Source organism: Rhinoderma darwinii, chromosome 3 (assembly GCF_050947455.1).
Source record: "Rhinoderma darwinii isolate aRhiDar2 chromosome 3, aRhiDar2.hap1, whole genome shotgun sequence".
In the NCBI taxonomy this organism is placed as follows: Eukaryota; Metazoa; Chordata; class Amphibia; order Anura; family Rhinodermatidae; genus Rhinoderma; species Rhinoderma darwinii.
Window position 1 is genome coordinate 102873954 of NC_134689.1, and position 14113 is coordinate 102888066.

Sequence of the window (14113 nt, forward strand, 5' to 3'; positions counted from 1 at the left end):
GACGACGCATAAATGACAGGTCATCGGCACAATACGTCGGCAAACCCATTCAAATGAATGGGAAGATGTTTGCCGACGTATTATAGCCCTATTTTCAGACATAAAACAAGGCATAATACGCCTCGTTTACGGCTGAAAATAGGTCGTGTGAACCCAGCCTTAGAGTTTAGCAATGTCTTGTCTATCAGGTATATTGTCCTATTGAGTTGTCATACATGAGTTATAATTGCCTATGGCACTTACTCTTATACAATATACAATATACTTAGATGTTATTTCATGTATGACAGGAGGAAATGTTAAGGATTTCCTTTAGGCTTTTACTTTATGATAAAATAGTAGTAGTCCCTCCGGCATACAATGGAAGCCTCCATATTAATTCATGGGATTGTAGTCTTTCAATGCTGCAGGAACCTGTACAACATGGATATAGAAGGATAACCCTGGTCTCTTGAGCATTATGCAAGTAGTTCCTATGAAAGATATTACGTTATTCAGAGAGTACACCTCATCTTTCCAACTAAGGCATTTCAGCTGCCAGAGCCCCGCATCTGCGTCTCAAGTGTTGTCCCTAAGGAAAGTTTATTCTTTTTGTGTTATTGAATGAGTAGACCATGTTTCCAAAGAACTAAGTATCCCTCAATAAAAGTTCATAGGTTGTTACTCATAGTTTTATGATTCGTAATTATGTTTTGGTTGAAAATTGCTTACATTTTGTTTGTAATTTGATGGGTAAGGGAGTTAGGCTCTGTTCACATCTGCGTTGGGGTCCCGTTCTAATGTTCCATCAGAGGTTTCCGTCATAACAGGACCCTGAACAGACACAAACTGACACCGACGGAAACCATTGATTTCAATGGTGACGGAACCGATGCCCACGGTTTCCGTTTATCTCTTTTGTGCGCCGGATCCGTCGTTTTGCCAGAAGCAATAGTTGAAAACAGTGACTTGCGGCTCAGACGGCCGCGGAGTGTCAACAGCGGCCGCCAGCAAATCGCGGGCCGTGCACATTTCTATGAGCCTGGACCACAAAACATGGCCGTAATAAGACATGTCCATTCTTTTTGCGGTCCAGGCTCCTGGTCAGTGGCGTAAGTACCGCCGTAGCAGCAGTAGCGGTTGCTACGGGGCCCGCGGCATGAGGGGGCCCGTGTCGCCCGCCGGCATGGGCCCCCACCATGGCTGCAGGCTCCGCTAGCAGCCGCTATGGCTGCTACAGCGGGACGCTACTGAACAGTACGGCATTAAACAAAATACATGTATCCCCTATGCACAGGATAGGGGATACATGTGTGATCGCCCCTGCAGCGATAGGGAGAACGGGGGACTGAAAGTCCCCTGAAGTTCTCCATCACAAACCTCGGACTTCCGGGGTCTGTGTCGGCAGCTCCGGAGAAATGAATGGAGCGCCGGTCCCGCTTGTGCGCATGCGTGACCAGCGCTCCTTTCATTTTTAGTGAGCTGCCGACACAGACGCCGGAAGTCAGAGGTTAGTCATGGAGAACTTCAGGGGACTTTCAGTCCCCCGTTCTCCCTATCGCTGCAAGCGATCACACATGTATCCCCTATCCTGTGGATAGGGGATACATGTCTTTTATTAGGACACAGAGGGGGACGCTGTATGGCGTTCCCTACAGGGGGGGGGACGCTGTATGGCGTTCCCTACAGGGGGGGACGCTGTAAGGCGTTCCCTACGGGGGGACGCTGTATGGCGTTCCCTACAGGGGGGACGACGCTGTATGGCGTTCCCTACAGGGGGGACGATGCTGTATGGCGTTCTCTACAGGGACGACGACGCTGTATGGCGTTCCCTACAGGGGGGACGCTGTATGGCATTCCCTACAGGGGGGGACGCTGTATGGCGTTCCCTACGGGGGGACGCTGTATGGCGTTCCCTACGGGGGGACGCTGTATGGCGTTCCCTACAGGGGGGACGACGCTGTATGGCATTCCCTACAGGGGGGACGACGCTGTATGGCGTTCCCTACAGGGACGCCGACGCTGTATGGCGTTCCCTACAGGGGGGACGCTGTATGGCATTCCCTACAGGGGGGACGCTGTATGGCGTTCCCTACAGGGGGGGACGCTGTATGGCGTTCCCTACAGGGGGGGGCTTTATGGCGTTCCCTACAGGGGGGGCTGTATGGCGTTCCCTACAGACCCCCCCCTGTAGATAACGCCAGACAGCCCCCTCTGTAGGGAACGCCATACAGCCCCCCCCCCCCGTAAATAACGTCATACAGTACCCCCTCTAGATAACACCATACTGTCCCCTATGTAGATAACGCCATACAGCCCCCCCTGTAGATAGCGCCATACAGTCCCCCTGTAGATAACGCCATACAGCCCCCCTGTAGATAGCACCATACAGCCCCCCTGTAGATAGCGCCATACAGCCCCCCTATAGATAGTGCCATACAGCCCCCCCCCCTGTAGGGATCGCCATACAGTCCCCCCCGTGTAGGGAACGCCGTACAGTCCCCCCGTAGATAACGCCATACAGCCCCCCCGTAGATAACGCCATACAGCCCCCTCTGTAGATAACGCCATACAGCCCCCTCTGTAGATAACGCCATACAGCCCCCTCTGTAGATAACGCCATACAGCCCCCTCTGTAGATATCTACAAAGGGGGCTGTATGGCGTTATCTACAGGGGGGCTGTATGGCGTTATCAAAAGGGGGGTTTGTAAAAAAGGCACTATCTACAAGGGGGGGGGGTTGTGTGACACCCAGGGGAGGGGGGGCCCCAGTCAAAAGTTTGCTATAGGGCCCAGTCTTTCCTAGTTACGCCCCTGCTCCTGGTCAATGCACGGACAGTGGAAACCACTATCGTGTACATGGGTCCACTGAAATGAATGGGGCCGCAATTCACCCGCAGATTTGCGGGTGAATTGCGGCCGCAAAAGTACCTTCGTGTGCATGGGGCCTAATAGTGGAATCTCAGGTTGTCCCCTGGTTATCTCTAAGCCATAAAAGCACAGATAGAAAATCATAAAGAACTATGGCAATGAAACCATGAAATGTTTTTTATAGCTATTTGTACATGAAATTCCCCTTATTATGTCTTGTGTTTCTTGACAGTGGATACAACAGATTGAAGGAGCTGAAGCCGCACTTCATCGGAAGATGATGGCGTTGGAGAGTGACATGGTGAGTAGAGCTCAGATGAGCACAGTTATTTAACGTTATAATGATCATGTGGCCTATGTTTCACTCATTGCAATAATGGATTTCGACTTCACCTTAAACACTTTATTTGCAGGCACTGACAAGGAACTGGGCAAGAAATTATAAAACAGGAAGAAAAGGGACATTACTGTATAATAGGGATTGCAGGAAAACATAAATAATATTGTTAAAAATGTTTTTAGACACAAAGGGGTAAATTTGTTAACTTTTCTGCACCAGTTTTCTGATGTAAAAAGTCACAAATACATCAGAAAGCAGAATTTGTGCAAAAAATGTGCGAATTGTGATGCATTCGCGCCGGTCACGCCACTTTTTTTAATCGAGGTAGAGCTTAGCGGAAGGAGGCAGGGCCACCTATGGCCCGACACATTTACTATCATTTACGCCAGAAGCTAGTGTAAATTATAGGGGAAATCTACGCTAGCTCTTAAAAAATGAGTGGCATCTTACTTCTGCGGGCGTCAGACTAAGACTGGCGTATTAAACGCCAGCCTTAGTACATTTGCCCCAAAATGTAAAGGTTATTATACAAACCAGGTTGTGAAGTGCACAAACCGGGCATCTGCCTTAGGCCTTATTCACACGGACGTATCCATCGCACGGACCTATGTTAATGAATGGGGCCAGTCAGACTGTCAGTAAATTTCACGCAGCGTATGTGCGCTGCGTGAAACTCATGACATGCCCTATATTTGGTCCGTGTTTTGCACTGCACGCATCCGTTGAAGTCAATGGGTGCGTGCAAATCGCGCTCGGCACACGGAAGCACTTCCATGTGCCGCGCGTGATTTGCGCAACAGCAGTAAAATAAGTTAATGAAAACAGAAAAGCACCACGTGCTTTTCTGTTTGTAAACAGAAAACCAGAGTGTCATCATGATGCCGGCTGCGCGAAAATCACGCAGCCACGCACCATATGCTGATGATACACAGGCCTTTTGCGCGCAAATTTATGCACCCTCTACTATATATCATTGTGTCTTTTGTGCATTCTGCTGGTAACTGGTATTTTATCCTGTCCTTGTATCAGAATGAGATTTTGTTCAGTGATATAACAACTATGTATAATAAGGATTGTAATATCTTTGCGTCATAAAATATATATAACTGTCAATTGACCAAGAATCAAGCATTATATTTAATTTCCTTAGGAGCAGTTCTGTAAACTGAAGGGATATTTGGAAGAAGAACTGGATTACAGAAAGCAAGCCCTGGACCAAGCATACTTGGTTTGTATTTTGTGACAACATACATACCGCATATTTCTTCACTCCGCCCAGCATCCAAACATTTTAGAGGGGATTAAAACATAAGTAATTGGGAGTAATTCTATCCAACCAGTTATGTTTGACCCTGGCCTGGCATGGATAATGAACATGAAGTGGTTTTTGGTTTATTTATCTTAAAAAAGTAATTCTACATTTTAGGCTATGTTCACACGGGGTATTTTGCCGAGTTTTTTGACGCGGAAACCGCGTCGCAAAACTCGGCAAAAACGGCCCGAAAATGCCTCCCATTGATTTCAATGGGAGGCGTCGGCGTCTTTTTCCCGCGAGCAGTAAAACTGCCTCGCGGGAAAAAGAAGCGACATGCCCTATCTTCGGGCGCTTCCGCCTCTGACCTTCCATTGACTTCAATGGAAGGCAGAGAAAGCGTATTTCGCGCTGTTTTATGCCCACGGCGCTCAATGGCCACGGGCGAAAAACGGCGCGAAAAACTCCGCGAAAAATGGCGTGCAGGGAGAGGAATATCTGCCTCAAACTTCCAAACGGAATTTGATTTTTCTTGCAGTGGTTTCCGCCTCTGACCTCCCATTAACAGAGTAGAACAACAGAAAAGTCGAACGCAGATGTGAACAGGCTCTTAGCCTTGGGCCTTATTCACACGAACGTATTTTACGTCCGTGATACGCGCGTGAAAATCATGTTAGGCAATGGGGACGTTCAGACTGTCTGTGATTTTCATGCAGCGTGTGTCCGCTGCGTAAAACTCACGACATGTCCTATACTTGGCAGTTTTTCGCGCAGCACGCACCCAGTGATTCGCGCTACAGTTGTAAAATAAATGAATGAAAAAATAAAAGCACCTTCTGCTTTTATGTTTGTAAACATAAAAACAGTGTCATAACGATGCCATATGCGCGAAAATCACGCAGGCATGCACCAAATACTGATGCCACACGGAACTGCTACGCGCGCAAAACGCAGCTTTTTTTGGCGCGCGCAATATGCACACGCTCGTTTGAATAAGGCCTTAGTGTCACTGCTAGAGAAATTAAACATTATATAACACCTATTTAAATCAATACACATCCAGTGATGTAAATGGGCGACCAGGTTCCTCCAGAATGAAAGCCACTATTTGCATTAAGATTCTGTTCTACAAAGAGCCTCAATCAGTCATATGGAAAGAGTTTTCAACCAAGACAAATACAAAGATTTATTGCTACCTCCATTTTGGTGAACACTGCAAGCGTTTTTCATGTTCTTTTTTCTGATTTACCACTGACTAAACAGCGAATCCAAGATTTGGAGGCCACTCTGTACAACGCATTACAGCAAGAATCCGTCATTAAATTTGGAGAATTACTCAATGACAAGCAACAAGATGAGCTCAGAATGGCTGTGGAAAAGCTGAGGCGGCAAATGTTACGGAAAAGCAGGGAATTCGACTGTCAAATCCTGCAAGAGAGAATGGAGCTTCTCCAACAAGCTCACCAGGTAAATGAGGCAGACATAGGGATATTATATAAAGAAAACATCCTGAGGTGAACCTAGTTATCCTTCCCTGACCAATCCCACCGCAACATAAAAAGAAAATGTTGTCCTGTCCATCAACAGATCATACTAGTCCTCTAACATCCTATCCTATGTGCTAAATGAGTATTAGGGTATGTTCACACGCAGTGTTTTCAGACGTAATTCGGGCGTTTTAGGCCTCGAATTACGCCTGAAAAAACGCCCCTAATACACCTACAAACATCTGCCCATTGCTTGCAATGGGTTTTACGGTGTTCTGTTCCCACGAGGTGTAATTTTACGCGTCGCTGTCAAAATACGGCGCATAAAAAGACGCCCGCTAAAAAGAAGTGCATGTCACTTCTTGGGACGTTTTTTGAGCCGTTTTTCATTGACTCCACTGAAAAACAGCTCCAATAACGGATGTAAAATACGCCGCAAAAAACGCAAGTTGCTACAAAAACGTCTGTAAATCAGGAGCTGTTTTCGCCTGAAAACAGCTCCGTATTTTCAGAAGTTTTTGGTCACTGCGTGTGAACATACCCTTAGAGTAAACCTAAGTCTCAGTGGTATCATGCTGGAATCTGCATAATTTATCATAAAACTTAATTTACATTCATTAAAGAGAAAAAAAAAACTGCAGCTGACATCTCAGTTAGATTTCAGGCGCCTCAATGACTGCTGTTTTTTATTCTTTTCTTCTCGCCCCCATTGCCTCCCGTTGCGGAGATATCGGTGCCTTTAATTGTAGATGTCGAGGCCGTTAGTTCTGGTGTCCGATATGCAAATAAGGCATTTGACTGTCAAGTGGGCGGGTAACACCTGTCACTTGATAAGGAGTAACCGCCCACTTGACAGTCAAAGGCCTAATTTGCATATCGGACACCAGAACTAACGGCCTTGACATCTTAGCAATGGCGGGGGCTAGAAGAAAAAAATAAAAAGTGTCAGAATCTGTGAGGCGCCTGCTGAGATGTCAACTGCAGTTTTTTTAGACAGATGACAGGTCCTTTTTAAGGTTTTTGTGTCCCATAAAATCAAGTACTGTTCTTCATATGCTGTTATACGCTTCACAAAATATGTAGAGGATATATGAAAAGTCTTCTTTATAGGATACCTCCTTACAAAAGATACTGCTCTGTTCATATTATTATGTTTTCCTTCCTTTCATATGATGTCTTTTAAAGAGTATAACTGCAGAATTTCTTGTAAATATCTCCATATTATCTGACTGTTTAAATCAAGTCTTCATTACCAGTACCAGGCATCATAAACAGGTTCAGGGAAGCCTTTTACTCAATAATGGATATCATTTATTTTTTCAATTTGTATATTTTCCTTTCCATCATGGAAGCAATATTAAAGGGGTGGTCTCTCTAAAAACATAAATTTAGTTAGGGTTCTCAGGACTAAAACGACAAAGTCACTCAAAAGATGAAGTAGCATCTTCTATGGTAACGCCTTTTGGGAGTACAATCTGTTCAAACCTTAATCCCTTAACGCAGAATGACAGGCACATGTGTGTCATCAACTGGATGTAGTTCCCGCAGGATCCTGTTTATGTAGGTCATCGCTGATCGCGTGGGCACATCAGCTCTGCCCACGCGATCAGTAGTGTGGCCGTGATTGACCAATTAACCCATGGCTCCCTTAATCCTGTCCGTTAGCCCTGACAATGCGATCGTCGAGGCTGACTGGGAAATCGAGACAGGACTGGCTAGTAATAGTGTCTGTTTGGCCATACCTTGGGGATGCTCTAACAGAACCCTGTCCATTTTCCATAAACAGGCAGGAATGTCCTGTCAAATAGACATACTGTATGACAGTACTTTATGTTAAAAAAAATGAGTTAAAAGTAAAAGTCCCCTGATGGGACTTAAAAAAATTTGTAAATAAACGAACGAAGGAGGTAGCTGAACTAGAACTGGTGCAAAGAATGGCGACCAGGTTCATTAAGGGATTGGACTAATTGCACCACCAAGAAAGGTTCAAACTTGGGGTTATTCAGTTTAGAAAAAAGATGGCTTAGGGACGATCTAACTAGATTCTAGAAATGGGAAGTTGATCCAGAGATTTATTCTCTTTAGAGTCAGGGAGGGATTTTTTCCCCTAATGAGGAAATTAACATCCATCTTATGGGGTTTTTGCCTTCCTCTGGATCATCAAGGTAGGTCTATAGGTTGGACTTGATGGACCTGTGTCTTCAACCTTATCAACTATGTAACTATGATTTTAAAAAATCATGCCGCAACCTAAAAAAATATATATATTTTTTTAAAACAATTTTATTTAATAAAAGCCACAAAAACCTATAACACATATAATTATTACATATACTTATTATAGATACCCATACTCTTCACCTGTACAATAAAGTTATGTCCTCTACTATAATTAACGCTGTAAAAAAAATAAAAATAAACAATGGTGAAATAGTTTTTGTTATGCATTCCCACATACAAACATATTTATTTAAATTAAATATTACCATATATTTAGTTGAAAATTACAAGGCCTCAAAAAACATAGCCTCAAAAAGCTAAGAAGCCTTAAAAATAAAAAGTTATGACTAACGGAATGAAAGAAAGCTAAAGCAAAAAAATTATCTTAGACAACGTTAATCTAATTTCTCAATGCAGTTCTCAGCTAATGCCACCATAGAGTGCCGCATTAATGCCGCCATACAATGTACAGTCTTGAATGTCAGTCACTCAAATGGGACAACGCTGATAGCCGCTATCCGCTAAGGATAGGCCATCAATTTTCAAATCCTAGATAACACCTTTAATGCCACTATTCAGTGCACAGCTAATGCCGCCATACAATGTATAGTTAATGCCACCACTTAGTGTCCAGTTAATGCCACATTTAATGTACAGGTAATGCCACCATTAAGTATACAGATAACATCACTGCTTTGTGTATAGTTAAAGCAGTGTTACAATATATAGGTAATGCCCCTTAAAAGTACCTAGGAAATACATATAGACACACATGCAGATATTTATATACATCTAAACACACATGCACAATACATAAATACAACATTCAGAGTAACAGATATACAGACAAATACCTTCTTCTGTGTGCTGGTCCTGGCACACACACAGTAGATATCTAGCACTGTGCATACCTACGTATAATAGTGTATACAAAACACACATACGTGTAAATATATGTATATCTTATTCACGTAACACAGGCGTGTAATTCTCAAGACCGTTATAGATATATGCAGATACGATTTTTACATATTAAAAATGATAAAGATCTAATACACAAAGTGTATTAGAAAATAAAATAACTTCTCGTTATAAGCCAAATAAGCTTTAGTTGCTGAATCTGGAATTAAACATTGATAGTTTACTGCACCCTTGTGGATGCTATCCCCTTCTTCCTGTGATCTACTATGTTTGATCCTTGAGGGGTTCCTGGACTTTGGGATTTTGCATGCCCGTTTGCTCCTTTGAAAGGGGATATCCGTTTAGGAAGAGTGCTGCGGACGCTATTTTTCTTTTCTGTAAAGCTGGTACTGAATACTGGAAGTTATATGAATGCACCTCTGTGATAGATGTTTGAAAAATAACTATATAACGCAGAAGTCTACAGAACTGATTTTATCAATATGATGCATAACTCAAGCTTGAAAGAGACATGGTTTGAACAGAAATGATATTATTTTTTTTAAAAAGTTAAAAATAAACCACCCACACATGGTTTCCCCTTATATTTGGTCAATGTAAAACCAGTAAGTGGATTTGAGGTCAAGTCTTCAAAGGGTTTGTATACTATTTATAGCTGTACTGAATTCCGATTTTCTCTTTGATTTCAGAGAATACGAGACCTGGAGGATAAAACAGATATTCAGAAGAGACAGATTAAAGATTTAGAGGAAAAGGTTGGTACTAAAAGTTAATATCTTTGATTCCTACAAAATGATTTTCCTTCCCCCTTAAGGAAACTTGTGGTTATGACCAAAGAGCTTATGAAGTCAGTGTGCTGAGCATATAGAATAATACTTCATGAGTAATGATTCCAGCGCTGTAGGATCTGCCACCAGTTATCAACACATGTTAATTAATAGTAAAACTTGCTTAATAATAAGCCATACTCTAATTGACAAAAATATTCACGATTTAAAACTGATTCATTAAAAAAAAATGCCAGCTTTGGATAATCACTATTTGTTAGAAGGGTCCCCCAACAATAGGCTGATTACTAGGAGTTCCACTGCTGGGGTCCACGTCGATCTACTATAATCTGTGGGGAAATCTGGCAACAAGTGTTCAGTTTTCCTGCAGTGCCACAACAGGGGAAATAAAGCATTACACAATTGAAATCGATGGACTGTCCATGTTATGCATGGATATGCTGGGTGCTCCAGAGTAAGGTCCCATGCACACGACTATAGATTTCTTCCATAATTACGGACCCATTCATTTCTATGGTCGACGGACACCTTCCCGTATATATTTACGGGAAGGTGTCCGTGACTCAAAAACATTCTGTAACAAATAGGACATGTCCTATTTTTTTATTTTACGGACTGTGCTCCCATATTTTATAATAGGAGCACGACCCACAAATGCGGACGGCTGTCCACGGCCGTCCGTGCCCGTAATCACGGACCGTGATTACGGGCACGGTCGTGTGCATGGGGCTTAAGACGTTCTTTGTAGCTATTCTTTGCTATAGCTAATTGGCCCCTTCTATTAAATCACCCCTGACAGGGCTTTTAAAAATGGTTTTCCTAAACCAGACATCCCCTTTCAATAATTACAATTTAATTGATAGGTGATGACAGATATTTCTATGATAACAGCAGCTCAAAGTGTCATGAGCCTATGGTGGTCATTATAATTATTGTGTGGAAATTTTCTTTTTTCGACACAATGATCTAGGGGGTTCTCCTGACCTGCTCCCACCAGATCATGACAAACAGATGATGATATCTGTTACTGTCCGATTCCTACTTTACCCAGTATGTATGTTACAACATCACATGATCCAGCAGATAGAGAATTGCTTTATATAGATGACCGGGCAGATCATGGCATTCTTATCCAATTCTCATGCTTGGAGTTAGCAGGTTAGGTGTTTTATATACCCACATTTTCAGCAGCAGCTTGTGTATTATATTATGTTTTTAATGTTTTAAACATTTGAGGTATTAGATGTTTGGACAATGTTGGCAAGTAAACTTGTCGACATGCCCCATAGATTAGTCTATGAATTGTGATTAGTCTGTGATGTCATTCTCGTGTGGTAAAATGTACAAATTTTTACCAATTTGCTAAAAACTTCCCTTTTTCCTCTGCAGTTTCTTTTTCTATTCTTGTTCTTTTCTCTCGCCTTCATTCTTTGGCCTTGACATTAATGTTACCTCTTGATCAGGTAAGAGCTATTCTTTTTCTTTCCTAACATTCATTCCCTTTAAGTTACTAACATTGATAGAAGTAAACTAGAACTAAAGAAAGTTATAAAAGACTGTGAATCTTTCAATTTGGCATGTGCTAGATCATTGTTTCCCAACACGCTGATTGGGAGCAGAATTTGCCACATGGGCCCCTGAATGTGCTTCCCCAGCTGTTGGCAGCTGCAGATACAATTTTGATGCTCTATGGAGCATAAGGTGCTATGAAAAAGTGTTGTCGCCCCCCCCCCCCCTGCCAAAATGTCCCCTATTACTACATCTTCACAAAGCAGTTTTTGATTTATAATTAGGTGCTAAAAAGGTTATTTAGCACCTAATATGCTAATTATTATATTATTGGTTTTATCATGTTTAGCAATAATTATTTCTGCCATTTATCACCTGGTATCTAGTGGATAGGTAATACATTTCTTGTTCTAGAATATACCATTTAGGAGAGCAGTTTGGTTAGCAGAAGGTTTCAAAGGTAGAACTTCGGTTTTTAAGATTGCAAAAAACACAAATATCTCCCATATAAATGTGTCCTCCCTAAACTTATCTCTAAACCCGACATTTTCTAAGATGTGTGGTGCAAGATGTTAAATAATCTTGTAAAAAAAAAAACATACCTCCGAAGAATGCCTCCGACAGATCCCACCCGTCACCCATAGACTCACATATTAATAAAACATATACGTTTAATGTGCTGTATATGTTTTTTTACTTGGTGGCTGTGATGGATGCTTCTGACGAATGTTATCCATCGGCCATCCGTCGCTCATAGACTCCCATTAAAATAAACCATTTTAATCCATTTTAATGGATGGCGCAAAATTGTATTGAATTGGCTTTACGACAAATTGTATAACTTAACGCAATTCAAGAAAAGTTAAGGGTAGACACATCTGTAATCAATAATGACTTCATTGCTCCACTTGTCTTCTCTTTGTGTTTTCTTTCTCTATTTTCTGTTATCCTGTCTGTCCTACTCATGTTTATTGCATATATGTTTAGAAAATATAAATAAATTCATTAACATTAACCTTTGTTAATGAAATCCCCAAAAAATGAAGAGGCAGCACTCCAAGAAAATTGGTGAAAAAAAAGTGGTGCGTTTATTCACCCCAGGCAGGCAACGTTTCGATCCGTCTCTATGGGATCTGATTGCTTGACAGAGATCCCATAGAGACGGATCGAAACGTTGCCTGCCTGGGGTGAATAAACATACCACTTTTTTTTCACCAATTTCCTTGGAGTGCTGCCTCTTCATTTTTTATATATATATATATATATATATATATATATATATATATATATATATATCTCCATTTCGTTGCCATTACTATGCATTAACTTATCAATCTAAGAATTTTGTCATTTTGATTTTTGCTACAAATGAAAGAGGTTTTAAAATACAGAGGTGAATTTTTTACAGTAGGGGCTCTGTTATATACACCCTAGTTACTGCAGAACCTCTTTTCCACAAGGAAGATGGAATTTAGTGTTGAACACTGTCTGTTGATTATCAAAAAGCCCCCCCCCCCCCCTCCTCATGAGAAAGAGCATACTGGGCATACCAGGTAAGAATCAAAGAGGGATCCACTATGAAACCTGTCAGTAGAGCATAGAGCAACCGTCAGTTCACTTCTCGCCAGTTCAGACAGAGGTCCTGAAGCCAATTCTATATAATCCACATATTTTTACACCAGCACCATTATATGTATATTCATTATATACACAGTCCATTTATGTGTTTTCTATAGGGATCTGTGCTATATTGCACTGATCTTTTTCTTTTAAGCTCTGTGTGGACAAATGGTCTCTCTGCATCATATAATAATATATCTCTTTTTCTGACTTGGTTTCAGAGTTCTAGAAAATATGGATGAGCCCTTGCAAAAAGATCAATGCTTCCATATTTGCAGGGAGGAGAACATAGTTTACACCTGAACTGCAGTGACAGACACAGGGCCTTGGAATTCAAAGCCATTGCTCCTTATCTGCTATGTGATGTTGCGGTGTGACCGATCTGAAGGCACAGTATACATGCTGCACTCTAAAAGAGAACATAAGTCCGGAAGAGGAACAATAGGTCAATAGAAGAATGCGTCTTGGGCATGGAGCCAAAGCTAATGAAAAACGATCTACTCCCTGCTGTGCAGGGGAACACTATTAATGTAACACCTTATATCCAATGAAAGAATTAGGAAAAAATAAGCTGCAAATGGACAAAGCTGGAGACGTATCCCTATCCCGCCCAGGTTATTTACAATAAAATATTCATTGATTACAGTCTGGTTTACTTAATACAGGGAAGCTATTCGTCTCAACTCAGGAATAGTGACAACTAAAATGTAACTCTGGTACGGTGGGTGAATGAGAGGAAAAACCAATATAACACTGAAGACTTGCTGGGCATCCATTTTTTATTCCAGCATGTTAAGCATAAGGAGCAAAGGCTATCAGCACTGTATGGGCAATCTATATTAGGTTGTATTGAAGGTTTTGAATTGTTTATTGAACAAGCATAGAGATATAACAGCGTATTGATATGGCAAATACAGATAAATCAAACTGTATAGATATGGTAACGATCTTTAATACCTATGCATCTGGGATGATACACCTATTTTATCATGTGATATGGATCAATGTGTACATACTGCCTTATGGTATTGTATAAAATGACTTAACATGATATTTGGAATTTCCCATGTTGATTAAGGCTGGCCATAAACATTAGATAATTGATGGTGCACTCTGACACCTGCGG

General features: G+C 41.8%; 1 protein-coding gene across 1 annotated transcript in view; it reads left to right on the forward strand.

The window, feature by feature from the left end:
* JAKMIP2 (janus kinase and microtubule interacting protein 2) overlaps positions 1 to 13320 on the forward strand; it is a 136193-nt gene extending 122873 nt beyond the window's left edge. Inside the window, exons 18-23 of the mRNA XM_075856517.1 lie at positions 3083 to 3151; positions 4341 to 4418; positions 5706 to 5909; positions 9760 to 9825; positions 11248 to 11321; positions 13209 to 13320. Of these exons, the coding sequence (XP_075712632.1) occupies positions 3083 to 3151; positions 4341 to 4418; positions 5706 to 5909; positions 9760 to 9825; positions 11248 to 11298 (468 nt within the window). The 3' untranslated portion in view covers positions 11299 to 11321; positions 13209 to 13320. The remainder of the gene's footprint in view (positions 1 to 3082; positions 3152 to 4340; positions 4419 to 5705; positions 5910 to 9759; positions 9826 to 11247; positions 11322 to 13208) is intronic.
* The last annotated feature ends 793 nt before the right edge of the window (positions 13321 to 14113 follow it).